The 17,266-nt window shown below is 36.4% G+C and overlaps 1 protein-coding gene across 1 annotated transcript; it reads right to left on the bottom strand.

The window, feature by feature from the left end:
• Nucleotides 457–15,777, bottom strand: LOC109840204 (uncharacterized membrane protein At1g06890). Its single transcript, XM_020408759.1, has 7 exons — nt 15,487–15,777; nt 3,727–3,878; nt 3,272–3,480; nt 3,061–3,154; nt 1,783–1,949; nt 1,538–1,708; nt 457–767 (listed from the first exon to the last, which is right to left on the bottom strand). The coding sequence occupies exons 1-7, from the start codon at nt 15,563–15,565 to the stop codon at nt 494–496; spliced, it is 1,146 nt and encodes a 381-aa protein (XP_020264348.1). The 5' UTR covers nt 15,566–15,777; the 3' UTR covers nt 457–493.

The following is a 17,266-nucleotide window of genomic DNA, read 5'->3' as shown; positions in this document are numbered from 1 at the left end:
AGGAGGGGGACACCTCACTTGTCCCCCCTATTGGTCCCATATTTTGGGTCCCTGTAGCAAAGCTCATTTAATAATGTTGCTATGACGATCAGGTTTGCTTGATCAAGAGAGATCTGAACTTTTTCTTGATAACCGCAATAGTAAGCACGAATATATCTTTATCACATGGACTACTTATAAACAAATTTATTTGAGAGCTTCTTACATAACCCATACGAATGTCTTCTATCTTCTCAACAGTAGAAATTGAAATCTCTTTGGCAGAAAACTGAAAATAGAAGATTACAAGACTCTAATTCTAATATGAACCCACAAACAAGTCACATAGAAAATATCAAAATTAAGTTAACAATTGTTAATGTTTCTGTACACAAGGCCCACATTGTGGGAATTAAGGGTAATAAATAATCAAAACTGAGGGGATATTCTAATAAATGGGTTAATATGGTTAGTTAATGCAAACACTTTTTGGCTCGTCAGGACGTTAGCTCTTTCATGCAGAATTTCCAGCAAAACTACCATCTGACTTCTCGCTATCTACAACGGTTTTGGGTTTCGGAGGAAGTGAGTTCTGATTGCTTCCTGCAATTGAATCTTGGGACCTCTTTAAGTTGAGGTAAGTATAGAATGACATCCCTCCGAGAGCCATTGCAGCTCCGCAAAGACTAATGGATCCTGGATCAGAGCTGAAGAAAATGTATCCCCCAAGCATTATAATGCATGTCTTGAATTGGCCCAGAACGACGTGGGAGGTTGCAGATGTGGCGCTGCAGTAATTTGAAGCGGTGATTTAAGAGAACTATGAATAATAAGAGTTAATTGCGGATAGAACCCGCAAAAAGATTGCATATGAAAACATATAAGATGACTTATTAATTGGATATCACATAAATGATGTATTTGGTGCTTAGTATCCTAGAAACTAATGGAAGATAAATGTGAACTACGGAAATAAAGAATTCAACTTAGTATCCTGAAGCCTCCAAAAATTTTAGCAACTTGGAGGCCGGAGAAATGCAACTCCAGAATTCAATTCCACTCTTGTCAAATGGACAGAGGGAAAGCATCATTTTCCTCAATATTCCGTTTGTTTATTCGTGACATATGCTCAACAAGTATTCTCTTACTCGTGCATAGAGCTGTCGGTATATGCTGATACAGATTCTACCAGATCGATTAATGCTGAGATGACCCAACCAAAACTGGTTTATACCATCTTAATGGCTAATAATATAACCAATACTAGCCAATATAGTGACTGACGTACCGTAAAGGGCAAACCTAAGGTTTGAAGTATTAAAAGCGAATGTTGTGATTAAATTGAATTATTCCGATTACCCTTTTTTTTTTTATCCAAAACTACCAAACTTGAGAAAATTTCTCGTAATGCAACTTACAAGCTGTTCAAGGGGAGCTTCAAATTAAAGGTAATTCAACAAACAGAATAACCACAAGATTCTTCAGTAGATAAATGAGTGGAATAGTAAAACGATAATCCGTGCACCACTAATTGAATCTTAAAGACTTAAAGTCTCACCCTAATGCCAAAGCACCAGACCACTGAAGGAAAAACCCAAATATAGCCGATACAAAGATAGCTGCTGTATTGTTAAAACTCCAATCAAACAGTAGTACACCAGGTGGGTCTAGTAAAGGCATCAGGCCCATGAAGAAGAGAACAGTAACTGGGGTGGTTTTCCACATTAACCTGATGATAAGTACAAATTTAGATGCACAAATATCTGCAAAAGAAAAAGTTAATTTCTAGAAGCAATAGCTTACGCGAGAGCTGTCCAACTGCCAGTTTGTTGTAGGTTAGACCATAAGATTTTGTTTATAGCGCTAGGAACGATCCATGCCAATGCTACACATGCACCAAAAAAGTTGAACTCAAGATCGGTGACAGTTGCAATTGCCACGCCTACTGATACCACAGTGAGTGCAAGAACCTGTACTGTCGAAAAATGGAATTTGAATCATTTATCAAAAGATTAGTGTAAATTTAGAACATTTTGACATGCCATATATCTACATACATGCTCAATTGCTTATGTATACTGCTGCATACATAGACATGAACAATAGTGCAAGTGAATGTCTTCATTAAATTATTAGGCCCTCTGTTTACATAAATTTCCTATGTTAAAAATGCTAAGGTACATAAATTGTACGGTTCTATAAAAGCTTTATGAATTAATTTGAGGTTAAAAGAAATATTGAGGTTCTCTGGTTTCCTAGGGTTTGTCACACGCTAAGTTGCATGGATACGGGTACAAGTATGCGTATGGGTATGGGTACGGGACACGGATAATGTATAAAAGTTAGGGTATGGCACATGTCTATATAAATATTTTTATAGACGTACATATATTATACATCGAAAGTAATAAATTTACACATGATCAATATTGTTTTTCATTCACGTGTTAAGAGAATTAAAACTCCTATAATTAATTTTTTTATGTTTCTTTTATCATGTGAATTATAAATAGGGAAGCCATCATTTTTAACTAGACGCCTAAAAAATAAACTTTTAAAAAAATAGTTTGAAACCCGACCTACATCCAATGAGATTTAGGAAGTGGATGTAAAGTGTAGGTTATTCATCCAAGAAGTGCATGAGAAGTGTTTTAACTTAGAACATGCATTGCATAGGTGAGTACATGCACATGCATTGCATAGGAGATTACATGCTGAAATAAATGTATTCATATATCCAAGGAGCGTCCGTGTTGGGTACTGGTACGGCTTCGGTTAGGAGTACCCACGCAACAAAGGTCACACCAATGTACCATTATCTCCCTCTCTACCAAAGCAAAAACTCATACTTTCAGTTTATCTTTTTTGCCCAAGCATAAGCCATCTCCAGTTTTACTCCCAATAAACTATTTCTTTTACTTAACCCAGTCCTGTTTGGTTGTGCACAATAGTTATTATATTTTACAGCACAAATGAGACCACTGGAGCAGTATGTGAATAAAGTTCAAAAAAATAAATAATTTATTGGACATGTATCTATGACACCTATGTTTTTATCAAGAAGATCATAATGAACCATACCTTACTGGGAGGCACCTTTTTCTTGAAGAGAATAAATTCAGCTAGAGCAATTGTTGGGGTAACAGCTATCTTAGCCATCTGATAGAAACCTACACTGCAAGAGAATAATACTAATAAAAATAAAAGAGCAACAAACAATTGAATTTGCCTAGAAAAAATAATCAGAAATTTCACATAGATAAGCATTGGGTATCTTGAATAGAACTCTCACCTGTTATGCTTTAAGCTGATATTGGCAAGTCCAGTGGAAAACGACATGACAGCACCCAAGAGGAATAAAGAAGAGAAGGGTGTAGATTTAGAAGGAGGGGAAGCTGGAAGCATGGAGAGTGCCTTGAAAATGGCCATCAGAATCCAAGCAGTTGCATAGTGAATTAGTGAAAGAGCAATTGGGAAGTTGAACCCAACCTGGCCCATCACCTATAGTATACCAAAATATCATAATTAAGTATCATTTGATTTGATTTTTTTTTATCTTCTCCCTTATAGTTGTTAAAATTGTAACAATAATTAGACATTAGCATTATTATTTTCGAACAAAGCCTGCAGGCCCGGCACAATGTGAATATTATATACAGAATAGAAACTAATGCAACTAAGGAAAAGAAAGTAATGGTTGGTTAATCAAATAAATAATTAAGTGGAAATGAGATATGGATAACTGACCAGTTTATTTGCCATGATTATTCCAACGGAAACAACAAAATTGAAGGTTAATGCCACGACTGGTCCACATACTCTTTGCTGTTGGCGTTTTGCTCCATCTGAAGTGTGAAAGTCATTGTACAGAGAACTTCGCAGTTCTTCCAGAGCACGGCCTGGAAATCAGTTCAAATGTCAGAAGTTAGAGAAGTTGTATCCTTAACTGAGAACAAAAGACAATTAATCTACTAATATGGCCAGACAACAGTGCTATTTGAAAAAAAAAAATTGGTACCAAGCATGATCAGTCTCCTACATAATTTGAAAGAAGCGACTGGACCTTGATGACTTGATGCAATGCCAAGCTCAAATAATTAAAAGACAGTGGTGATGTTGCCAGATGATAATGATAGGTCAACGTTTGTGGAGTAGCACAATTGCTTTGTTGCCAAGGAAGCAGGACCCATATGGATAGTCTTGTGTCCCTAGTTTACCTTTAATTGCAACCAAGGAAAAGCTAACTTCTTGAAATATAATTGATGTGTTTACCATTTGATTGACAGTACATAAAAATGGAATATTATGAATAGTCATCAAATATCCAAGAACATGAGCATATAAGAAGAACACAGAGAGGCTGCAAGGGTTTCAAGAAGACAAGAAACAAAAAAACCAAAACACCAAAGCTATTATCATAAATTTTTAGGGTGGGCTACTTTCAAGAAGACAAGAAACAAAAAAACCAAAACACCAAAGCTATTATCATAAATTTTTAGGGTGGGCTACATGAATCCTACTTTCACTCAACCCTCAAGCTAAATTTATGTTAGAAAATAAAAATATAACACTCCACCCTCACCACAGCTTCGGGGTTTTGATGTAATGATTAGAGAGATTTTAAGATGATATCAGAGCAATCCAGGTTCAAATCCCACTTGCCACGAATCTAAAGAGGATTTTGTAAAAATTAATATCATTGCGTGAGTCCAGGTTTCAGCCCATAAATGATGCTCAACATGCAGAGCCATGCTAGAATGTAAAATATAGCTCTTGCAGTTTTAGAGTTTTGGTGTAATGGTTAGAGAGACTTTAAGAATTTATCATTATTGTGATAAATATCTAACTGAAGATATTATTTTGTCCATAGTGGATAGTACATCATCTTGACTGGATATAGGTCATTACATTTCTTATAGAAACTTTAATGCATCATCCATAATTTTAACTGGCTCTTGTATAATTCATTTGTTATTCACTTGTATGGTCTTGAGATTTCATCATGAGTCATACTATAAAACTTTGAGAAAGGGTAATTGAGCAAAGACTAAGAAAAGTGACAAGTGTATCTAAAAGCCAATTCGATTTTATGTCCAAGAGGAATTATGGAACCTATACATATTTTGAGACAATTGATGGAGAAATGTAGAGAAATACATATGGTTTTCATTGACCTAGAAAAAGCTTCCGGTAGAATGCCTAGAGAGATAATGCGATAGGTTTTAGAAAAAAACACGTATCTAGTATGTGTGTGTTGATGTGATTAAAGATATGTACGATAGAGTAACTAATGAAGACATCACACAGCCTCCACTTCACACATACTTTCACCGCTGTCGTCGTGTTGCTTCAACTTATATTTGGTTTTAATTTTGAGAAGGCTTGGAGTCTAGCTAGTGTTACTTTTATTCTCTTTATTGTATTTGCTCTTTTTTAGTCCCACATCGGATATGGGAGTGAACTTGTAGTTGTTTTTTATTCTCTTTATTGTATTTGCTCTTTTTTAGTCCCACATCGGATATGGGAGTGAACTTGTAGTTGTTGAAGGCCTATTTAAAGAGGTCAATTGGAGTGAACTTGTAGTTGTTGAAGGCCTATTTAAAGAGGTCAATTCTATGAAATAAGGCAATGAATATTTAAAGAAAATTTTGTTTCATTTGTGAAACTTTGGATAATTGATTTGATCTCTGAGATTGAGTCAATGGTGGTAAAGCCAAGGCCCGAGTTACGATTCGTGGTCATATCTTGTTAATTTTCCAAACCCTAGCTCTCCCCAAATCTTTGTTCTTCCCCAAACTTCCTAAATCGCTAACATAAAACCCTAAAGTTCCCATTGTCCCGCATCAGCAACAACTAAAGTAAGAACTGATGAAGGAGAGACTAAGTCATTTTCTATAACCACAAGTCTACATCAAGGGTCAGCCTTAAGCCCTTATCTTTTTACTTAAGTTATGAACCGGCTTACTAAACATATTCAGGATGAAGTGTCATGGTGTATGTTATTTACTAATGATATAGTATTAGTTGAGGAGATTAGAACAGATATAATTTTTAAAGTAGAAAGGCGAAAACAAGCTCTTGAAACTCAAGGTTTTAGAATTACCAGAACATAAACAGAATATATATGAAATGCATTTTTAGTAAATCTACAAGGAGAAAAGAGCCTATAGTACATATTGATAGCCAAAAAATATCTAAAAACAACCAGTTTCGCTATTTAGGATCAATCATTCGGCATGATGGTAAGATTAAGAATAATATTATCAGTCGAATAAAATAAGGATGGTTAAAATATAAGAGTGCTTCGGGAGTCTTGTGTGATCGTAGGATACCTGTTAGACTTAAGAGAAAATTCTAAAGGGCAGTTATAAGACCAATAATATATTATGGATCAAAATATTGGGTAATTAAAAAACAACAAATTTAAAAAATGAGTGTAGCGAAAATGAGAATGTTGAGATAGTCTTATGGGTATACACTAAAATAAAGGATAAGAAATGAGTGTATCCGTAGTAAATTAGAGGTGCTCCTATAGAGGATAAAATGAGAGAGAATCAATTAAGGTGTTATGGTCATGTATAACGTAGATCTCTTAGTGCACCGGTTAGGAGAAGTGATAATATTATAGTTAATGGAGCAAAGAGATCCAGAGGTAGACCTAGAAAGACTTGATTAGAAGTAACTAAGAAGGATATGATTATGTAATTGGAAGTAACTAAGGATATGGTTATGGTTAGCTTAACAGAGGAAATTGCTCATAATAGAATGGAATGGAAGAATGTGATTCATGTAGCTGACACCAAACACTTGGGATTGAGGCTTTTATTGTTGTTGTTGTTGTTGTTGTTGTGTTTTTGTTGTTGTGGTCTTGAGCTTTCATCAGCTTCTCTGATAATTATTACTAAGCTCTCCGCTAAACTGTTATGTATCTGTTAAAATCCTCCACAAAACCATATATGCCCTCCTAGAATTCCCTATATTGTTATTGTGCATTCACCCCAAGGCCTTGATTCAAAGCAATCTCATTCTTGCGCTATTTGGGTTAACCTTGAGAATACATCTTTAATTATTTATACATGCAGAGTGTGCAATCAACAAGCAACACAAAGAAACACACAATACACATCTCACTAGTCACATGGATCATATATTTGTATTAACAAACCTTTCATCACATATAGGACATGTAAGCTCTATAAACAAAATGAATACAAAACATGAGATCACCCAGGATTCCGTAATCCAGATGCAATATAATATAACCTCAAGTTAAGGCTTTTTTCTTTCAATTAAGAAACCTAAAGATGTTTTCTTTCAAAGGCAAGTGATAAAGCGGAAAAGAGAATCCAGGAATTGCTTTTAAGCATATAGTTGAATAAGAATCTGGAAGAGAGAAAAGACCGACAATTCAAGCTATTCTTTTCTTCCACATCACTAATTCCCCCGTGAAGGTTACTCCTAATTCTTTACGATTTGCATTCTCAGTTTTATTTTATTTCATACTAATTATGATACAAGCAGTGGTCGCATTTAACTACCAAGCCAGCTAAGAAAATCTCACAAATATAGCCGAGTTAAATACACAGGTGTACAAATTAAAAAATTCCCAAGGCAAAAAAAAAAAAAAGAAGAAGAAGAAGAAAACCACTGTGTTGACTAAGCCTATTAAATTAAATAGGTCGGACATAATAATCCAATTGAACACCTGATGGCTTCAGAAGTTCAGACTAAACTATGAAATGCCATATATTAGTTCGTAATTTCATACCTGTTAAAGCTTCAATCCAGATTTCAATTGGTCTAGCCTCAGTTAGCCCCTTTAATCAAAATCATGATTGCTCTTGAGTTTCAATTGAACATTTCCAAACCATCTTATATATTTATCCCTTATCAGCTTATCTTTCCCATGGTTGAAGCTAAGACCTACAATAACTTCATATGCGTACACTTATTTATTACAGATATCTAATTCTTTAATGCATTGCTAATGATGCATCTAAAAATTTCCATTTCCATTTCATAATAAGATTTTGGATGCAGCTTTATATCAATGAAAGCACTTGAAAATCACGATTAGTTCTACAACTATGGTTCTTCGTAGTAAACAAGTGTGGAATGCAAGCAAACAACTAACAACTAATAGAACACTCAAACGTAACGATTTAGCCCCTGCGGAAGTTACATTTTATCATAAGCCTGATATACTATTTGCAAATTAACCCATCTTGGTGACTTGACTAATCATTCTATATAATGTAAGATAATCAAAATAATATTTTAGGAAGAATAAGAACACCTGAAAACATTTGAAAAAAAAAGTACTACAATTGGGAAAGGACATATATAGATGTTATAAATGAGAACTTACAAAAGACCTGCTAGGAATAGGTCCTTATCATTTATGAAGAAGTTAACTGAATTTGATGGAACACAAGTAAAAAATAAAAGAAAATCAGGTGTTCTCATTAGGGCCTGTTTGTTTCGCAAAAAAATGCAGAAAGTGGGGGAAAGAAATGAATTTTAATGTTTTTCTCTAGTTTTTTGATGTTTGGTGTTAGGATAATTTAAACACAGAACCAGAAAATAGAGAGACAATCACAAACACAATATTTACGTGGTTCGATCAAATTGATCTACGTCCACGGCAAGAGGGTGTATCACTATATTTCTTTCTCAACATACAACACTCATACAAAATATTGAGAGCTCACAGATTTCTCGTGTGGCTTTCACTCTCTGTCTCTCAAGCTATGTTCGTTGATCATTTTGATATCAGAGAGGATAAGGGATTTATAGGCTTCATAAGACCACCAATCACGCCTCATGTTTGTTGACAAACAAAAGAAAAACAAAACCGGCCTCTTTATTTGACAAACAAAAGATTTTAACTCGTGTTGACAATGACAGTGCTTGGTTGAAAAATTGAGTACTAAATGAGAAACAAACAAGAATGGCCGTAGTTTTTTGACAAATATCCATCAGAAGAAGTATAGGGGTTAGAAGAAGATATCACGAGTTGAAATCTTTTGTTTGTCAAATAAAGAGGTCAGTTTTGTTTTTCTTTTGTTTGTCAACAAACATGAGGCGTGATTGGTGGTCTTATGAAGCCTATAAATCCCTTATCCTCTCTGATATCAAAATAATCAACGAACAGAGCTTGAGAGACAGAGAGTGAAAGCCACACGAGAAATCTGTGAGCTCTCAATATTTTGTATGAGTGTTGTATGTTGAGAAAGAAATATAGTGATACACCCTCTTGCCGTGGACGTAGATCAATTTGATCGAACCACGTAAATATTGTGTTTGTGATTGTCTCTCTATTTCCTGGTTCTGTGTTTAAATTATCCTAACAAACTGGTATCAGACATTCTCGGTTCTAGGACAGCTTTCAATCCTCTACAATGACTTCCGTAAAGTTCTTGGTGTCGATCTTTGATGGCCAGAACAATTTCGGCCTATGGAGGATAAAGATGAAGGCTTTGTTGCGACGTGAAGGCACGGTTAAAGCTATCGATGGGAAATACCCAGAAGATATGACTAGTGCCGAGATCGAAGAGATGGACGAAAAGGCTCACAGCGCCTTGCAATTGCCACTATCCGACAATGTGCTTCGTGAAGTTGCCGATGAGGAAACGGCGGCGGGGTTGTGGTCAAAGCTCGAAAGTCTCTACTTGAAGAAATCTCTTACTACGAGATTATACCTGAAGCAGTGACTATACACATTGAAGATGAAGGAAGGTACACCCATTCAAGAACACCTTGATGAATTTAATAAAATTTTCATGGATATGAAAAACCTGGATCTTAAGCTTGATGATGAAGACCAGGCTCTCATTGTGTTATGTTCCTGTCATGGATATGAAAAACCTGGATCTTAAGCTTGATGATGAAGACCAGGCTCTCATTGTGTTATGTTCCTTGCCTAACTCTTATGAAAACTTTGTTAACTCTATGTTGTATGGAAGAGAATCCATAAGTCTTGAGGATGTGAAGGCCTCTTTGAACTCTGCTGAGTTGAGAACAAAGTTGAATGGGAGAGGTATCGATAGGCAGGCTGATGATCTGCTAGCCAGAGGTAGATTGAAGGCCAGAGAGGGTGATAAAGGGCAATCCAGAAATCACTCAAAGTCCAGGTCAACCCAAAACAAGAAAAATGTGGAGTGTTTCTACTGTCACAAGAAAGGACATTATAAGTCAGAATGCTATGCTCTAAAGAAGAAAGACAATCAACGTGGTGAAACCTCAGATTCAGCTAATACGACAAAGGCTGATACTGCCGTTGTTGCTGAGACGGTTCTTGCAGCATGTCCCTTGGATGGCCGTTCCGATAGAGAATGGATCTTAGATACAGGTGCGTCTTTTCATATGTGTCCAAATAAAGATTGGTTCACTACTTACAGATCTATAAGTGGTGGATCAGTTTTGATGGGCAACAATGCAGTTTGCAAGACAGTTGGTATTGGTACAGTTCGCATCCGGTGTCACGATGGGATAGTAAGAACTTTATCAGATGTGAGACACATCCCGGACTTAAAAAAAATCTGATTTCTTTGAGTTCTTTGGATTCTATTGGGTGTTCTTATACTGGCGAAGGTGGAGCTCTTAGAGTTACTAAGGGTTCATTGGTTGTAATGAAAGGTAGTAAGGTGAACAATCTTTATGTTCTCCAAGACAGTACGGTGATAGGCTCTGCAAGTGTGTCCTCTGATGCTGATAGGGACACTACTCAGTTGTGGCACATGCGCTTAGGCCACATGAGTGAGAAGGGGATGACTATTTTGAGTAAACGTGGCTTACTCTGTGGTGACCATACATCATCACTTAATTTCTGTGAGCATTGTGTGTTTGGGAAGCAAACTCGGGTCAGCTTCTCGACTGGCTCACATACGACGAAGGGTACTCTCGACTACATCCATTCAGATTTGTAGGGACCTGCTCAGATTCCATCCAAAGGTGGTGCTCTTTAATTTTTAACGTTTATTGATGATTTTTCTAGGAAAATTTGGGTTTACTTTCTCAGGCGCAAAAGCGAGGTGTTCGAAACTTTCAAGAAGTGGAAAATACTTATTGAGAATCAAACTGGAAAGAAGATTAAACGTCTCCGAACAGATAATGACCTAGAGTTCTGCAGTGGTGAGTTCAATCAGTTCTGTAAACGTCTCCGAACAGATAATGACCTAGAGTTCTGCAGTGGTGAGTTCAATCAGTTCTGCTCAAATTCTGGGATCGTACGACATCGCACGGTTCAGTTCTGCTCAAATTCTGGGATCGTACGACATCGCACGGTCAGGCACACTCCTCAGCAAAATGGGGTGACAGAACGCATGAATAGAACATTGACGGAGAAAGCTAGGTGTCTGCTCTCAAACTCTGGGTTGGATAAAGACTTCTGGGTTGAAGCTGTTAACACAGCTTGTTACTTGGTGAACCGGTCTCCTTCTACCGCCATTGAACACAAGACTCCAAACGAGGTATGGTCAGGTAAACCAAATGACTATTCAAATTTAAAGGTATTTGGATGTCCCGCTTACTATCACGTTAGAGAGGGTAAGCTTGAGCCTAGAACTAAGAAATGCATATTTATTGGTTATGCTGAAGGCGTTAAAGGCTATCGTTTGTGGAGTCTTGAACCTGATTCTCCTAAATTCATTATTAGTAGAGATGTTACTTTTAATGAAAGATATATGCTTGATCATGGGAAGATTTTTGTTGAGTCTACAGGAAACGTAGGGAAGACCATGGATAAGGTGGAGCTTCAGGTGGAGCTCGAGGGAGAGACGTCTCAAAAGTCGTCTATAAAATTTGCTCCTATAGCTGTAGAAGAGGAACATGATTCAGGCTCAGATGCTGATGATGCTGAGACTGAAAAACCTTATTCGATAGCCACTGGCAGAGAGAGGAGACAGATCAAACCTCCTCAAAGATATGCACATGCTGAATTAGTGGCGTATGCTCTCACGACAGCTGAAGAGATGATGAGTATTCAAGAGCCATCAAACTTTACTGAAGCTGTCTCATGCGGAGAATCTGGATGTTGGGCCACGGCTATGACAGAAGAACTCGAGTCACTCTACAAGAATCAGACTTAGGATTTGGTGCAATTACCTAAGGGTAAAAGGGCAATAGGATGCAAGTGGATTTTTAAAAAGAAAGAAGGGATCCCAGGGGTTGAAGATGCTAGATTCAAAGCACGGTTGGTGGCTAAGGGTTATAGACAAAAGGAGGGAATTGACTATGATGAAGTGTTCTCTCCGGTTATAAAGCATACCTCCATCCGTGTATTGCTTGCCATGGTTGCTCTATTTGATCTGGAGCTTGAGCAGCTTGATGTGAAGACTGCATTTTTGCATGACGAACTTAAGGAGACTATCTATATGTCTCAGCCAGAGGGATACTTCGTAGAAGGTAAAGAAGATCAAGTTTGCAGATTAAAAAAATCTTTGTACGGCCTGAAGCAATCTCCCAGACAGTGGTACAAGAGGTTTGATAATTTTATGCTTAGTCATGGGTACTCAAGAAGTACTTATGATAGTTGTATGTACTACATGCATCTAGGAGATGATTCTTTTATTTATCTTCTATTGCATGTCGATGACATGCTTATTGCTGCTAAGAACATGTCACAGATTCTTATTTTGAAGAAACAACTCAGTGATGAGTTTGAGATGAAAGATCTTGGTGCACCAAAGAAGATCTTAGGTATGGAGATCAGGAGGGATAGGAAAGCTAGAACTTTATATCTCTCACAGAAGAGTTATATTGAAAAGATGCTTGAACGCTTTGGGATGAAAATGGCCAAACCCGTTATGACTCCTTTGGCTCCTCACTTTAGGCTCTCGACTTCAGATTCACCTACAAGTGAGAACGAGAAGAAGGAGATGTCCCGAGTTCCATACTTTAATGCAGTGGGTAGCATAATGTATGCTATGATTTGCACTCGTCCAGACATTGCCCAGGCAGTCAGTGTAGTGAGCAGATACATGGCTCAACCAGGGAAGGCACACTGGGAAGCAGTGAAGTGGATCCTACGGTATCTCAGGGGTACCTCAGATTTGGGTTTAGTTTTTGATAGCAGTACTTTGGGAACCTCAGTTGTAGGTTTTGTGGATTCTGACTATGCAGGTGATCTCGATAAAAGGAGATCTTTGACTGGTTATCTTTTTACTCTTTCTGGCTCAGCTATTAGTTGGAGATCGCCTCTACAGTCGACAGTTGCTTTGTCTACCACAGAGGCAGAATACATGGCAGCAGCAGAAGCGGTAAAAGAGGCCATTTGGTTGAGAAATCTCGTGAGGGAGCTTGGACTTCTACAGGAGGCTAGTTCAGTTGTATTTTGCGACAATCAGAGCGCAATACATCTAAGCAAAAACTCAGCACATCATGAGAGGACAAAGCATATTGATGTCAGATATCATTTCATTCGTGAGGCAACTGCTGAAAGAAATATTACGATGAAGAAGATTGGTACTGCAGACAACCCAGCTGACATGTTGACCAAACCGATCCTAGCCTTCAAGTTCAAGCACTGCTTGAATTTGGGAGGCATTCGCACTTGTTAAGTGACCCCTTTTGGGGTATTGTTTGCAAGACGGGTGAAAAGTCACTAGTTATGGATGTTTGAGAATTCAATCCGGGTTGGAGAGTATTCGCATTCTTATTTGGGTCTCGACTTGTTGTGGATTGAGTCCGTTATCGTGAATTGTTTCACGGTGTCCTGAACGCAACAAGTGAGACATTTGGATTGGATAGTGTTGGCTCAGTTTTTGGAAAACTTCACCGAGGTGGAGATTGTTGGTCAAAAACATCAAGCCACAAAAGTGTAGGTAGCGTGTTGACAATGACAGTGCTTGGTTTAAAAATTGAGTGCTAAATGAGAAACAAACAAGAATGGCCGCAGTTTTTTGACAAATATCCATCAGAAGAAGTAGAGGGGTTAGAAGAAGATATCACGAGTTGAAATCTTTTGTTTGTCAAATAAAGAGGCCGGTTTTGTTTGTTTCTCATTTAGCACTCAATTTTTCAACCAAACACTGTCATTGTCAACACGCTACCTACACTTTTGTGGCTTGATGTTTTTGACCAACATTTGGTTCGTCAAAATTCGGAAAGAAAGTGAGGGAAAAAATGAGTTGTCACCATATTATTGGATGAGATGAGTAATTTTTGATGTTTTCCTCCACTTTCTTTATTTTTTGTTCTTTCTTGTGTTTGGTTCATTCTTAAAACTAAGAAAATAAATAAGAGAAAATGAGCTGTCATTATATTATTGGATGATGTGACTCATACTTAGGAAAACCAATTTCTTTGTTTTTTTTTTTGGAGGAAATGGATGAAAGGAAATTTTAATGAGATGTGATGAGTTGTCACCATATTATTGGATGATGTGAGTAATTTTTAAAGATGGTAGAAAATAAAGAAAAGTTGGATGAGATGAGTTAGATGAGTTGATTGATGTGACTCATTTTTTGTGTTTAGTTTATTTTTAAAAGTAAGAAATGAGGATGAGTTGATTGATGTGACTCATTTTTTGTGTTTAGTTTATTTTTAAAAGTAAGAAATGAGATGTGATGGGATGAGTTGTCACAATATTATTGGGTGTTTAGTTTATTTTTAAAAGTAAGAAATGAGATGTGATGGGATGAGTTGTCACAATATTATTGGGGGAAGGTGGAGAAAGTAAAGAAAAGTGGGTTAGTAAGTTGGGGAAAGTGAAAAAGTGAAGGAAAGTGGGTTTTAGATTCTGGGGGAAACGAAACAAACAGGCCCTTAGTGAGAAAACCAAAGTCATAATGATCTCCAAAGAATTTCTGTAAGTAGTTAGTGAGAGAGAAAAAAAAGATATTTCCTCAAAAATGAGAAAATCACAAGATGAATAAGGAAATCTATGGATCAACCTTCCTGAAAATAAATAAAGGGAAGGGGAAAAAACAGAAAATATTCCAAAGGAAAACACATAAATTATTCAAACAACAGATACTCTTCTCAAGAAAATCAGGTACTAAATGCAACAATAGCTGTTATAGTCCCTCAAATGGAAAAATGCTGAAGGAAAAAGCCCCCAAAAAAACCATTTCCAAACTAAAAGTTATTCCGGGAAGGAAGCTCAATTAACAAAATAACCCAAGAAATGTAACTAATACTAGAACGAATAAGTATTTTACCAACACGGGCCAGCCAATGAGGGAGGGGAGTGGGGGGCGGGGGGGGTGGGGAACGCTGAAAATTAACAGAAAATGAGCAAACAAAATGAATATATTTAATCAAAATGGATTTGGACAGAGAAATTCCAAAAACCATTTCTTAGTTAAGGACAAATTCAATTGAAAAGGGAGGAAGATTGGCAGAAAGAACAAAAATTGAGCAACGTAGACTTCATCCAGACAACGAACAGCTAAAACAATGTAACCCATTTGCTTAAATCCAAAAACAGGTAAGAAATTGCAATCAAAATCAAATATTTAGATGCATATATTGCATAAATTAGATCAAAATGGGAGGGCGCCTGACCTTGTTCCCCAGCATCGCTGTCCTTCCTCTTGATGTATTTTCTTCCCTCCTTCCCAAGAAAAGATCCCAGCGTCCTCATTGATTATGATAAAAAGATCCAAACTTTGAAGAAAAATAAAGCATCACATTTGCATAGAGCAATCAATTTCGCCCCTTATTATTGCAATTTCTCCAAGGATTTACGAGGGACAGAACAGAAAAAGGAATCAAAAGACGAGAATATAATGGGTTTGTTTGGATTTTGTGAAAATAAAAAACAAAATAGAGGAGAGAGAAGTTTTAGCCGGTAAAATATTTCAAATCATACGAGGAATATATTTATTTGTTTTTTATATAGGTTACTATGTTATATAGATGGAGCTTTACCTGTAAACCCTCCAATCTATTTTATTGGCAGATTACCCTCAAAATCAGAATGTTAGCTATTTTCGTTATATTCTTTAACACCGAGTTAAAAGTATCCTTCGTAGGTAACACCATTTAATGTCTATTTGTTTACATGGAAGTGGCTATGAAGTATGTGAAGTAAATGAAATATGCAACATTTCTGTTACTTTCAAGAAGAAAAGTATATTTGTTTCTTTGAAAACACTACTTCCAATACTTCCTTAGAAGTTGACGTGTCACCTACATGGCATCTCTGCTTCTTGAATCTTTTTTCCTCCCCTCAAGGCTCCGAAGTACCTCGGAAGTAGATGAAATTGAGTCAATTTAGGAATAAAAATTATTATCATTATTATATGGATATTTTCATACTCTAAATAAAATCCCGAAAAATCATCTTTTTCTCTTCCTAACAATCATTATTATATGGATATTTTCATACTCTAAATAAAATCCCGAAAAATCATCTTTTTCTCTTCCTAACAATATTTATTATTGCTACCAAACAAAAAAAAAAATAAAATCCCGAAAAATCATCTTTTTCTCTTCCTAACAATATTTATTATTGCTACCAAACAAAAAAAAGTTAATGAAGTGGAAGAAATATTATTTCCTCTACTTTCAAAAGTTTACGACACAAACAAAAAAAGAAGTACTTTCGCTACTTCCTAATTCATAATTTCAGAAGTAGTAGATTTGATTTACTTCTTACTTGCATTTTTAAAGATTTTTTGCATTTTTAAAGATTTTGCTTATGTCTCCCCAAATAATATTTAAAATTTGTTATTCGAATCTGCATATTTACGAAGTTAAACTTATGAAGTTTGTAGAGTTATATGAGAAGATAAAAATCCAATGGCTAAGATTACGTGAGTAGATTAGAAAATGTGCATGTTTGGGGCTAAATATGCAAATAGAATAAATTATTTTCGGCTAAGATTATTGCTCTCTTGTTCAAGCAAAGGGCATCACTAAGATTTTGACAATGAAACTTATTTTTGGTTTGGTAGGGGTTGGAAGAAGGAAGGTGAGGGAAAGTACAATGAAGCCGAGGGATGAACATCTAAAGTTCTTTTTAAGCCTTGCCAAGCAAGTGATGGCTGTTGCATTAACGAATCATGTTGCCTTATTCTTAAGTTTTGCCACCTAAAGTTCGTTTATTTTCCATGATGGTCAAATAAATTGGTTGCCTTAGGCTTGAATCTATTGAAAAGGGGTGATCTATTTATTTAGCCCTTTCTTAACCATCTAAACAGGTTACTTTGGTCAAATGGCTAATTAACTCTTTGATGATTAAAGTTAGTTAACCTCTCATTTAGACAGGTTAAAAAATCTACCTAAAGAGGAGGGTTAAGCTACTCCCTCTGCCCCGTATGGTAAAGGATTAAGAAGCAAT

This window comes from Asparagus officinalis, chromosome 5 (assembly GCF_001876935.1).
Source record: "Asparagus officinalis chromosome 5, Aspof.V1, whole genome shotgun sequence".
In the NCBI taxonomy this organism is placed as follows: Eukaryota; Viridiplantae; Streptophyta; class Magnoliopsida; order Asparagales; family Asparagaceae; genus Asparagus; species Asparagus officinalis.
The sequence above is the reverse complement of the archived record's forward strand: the minus strand, read 5'-3'. Positions and strand labels throughout refer to the sequence as shown.

What these genes read in the sequence shown, in the direction of transcription:
- LOC109840204 (XM_020408759.1), bottom strand. Translation starts at nt 15,565, where the DNA reads ATGAGGACGCTGGGATCTTTTCTTGGGAAGGAGGGAAGAAAATACATC. An exon ending in CAGCGATGCTGGGGAACAAG is followed by an intron (nt 3,879 to 15,486) that starts GTCAGGCGCCCT and finishes ACTGATTTCCAG; the next exon opens with GCCGTGCTCTGGAAGAACTG. An exon ending in TCTGGTGCTTTGGCATTAGG is followed by an intron (nt 768 to 1,537) that starts GTGAGACTTTAA and finishes AAATTACTGCAG; the next exon opens with CGCCACATCTGCAACCTCCC.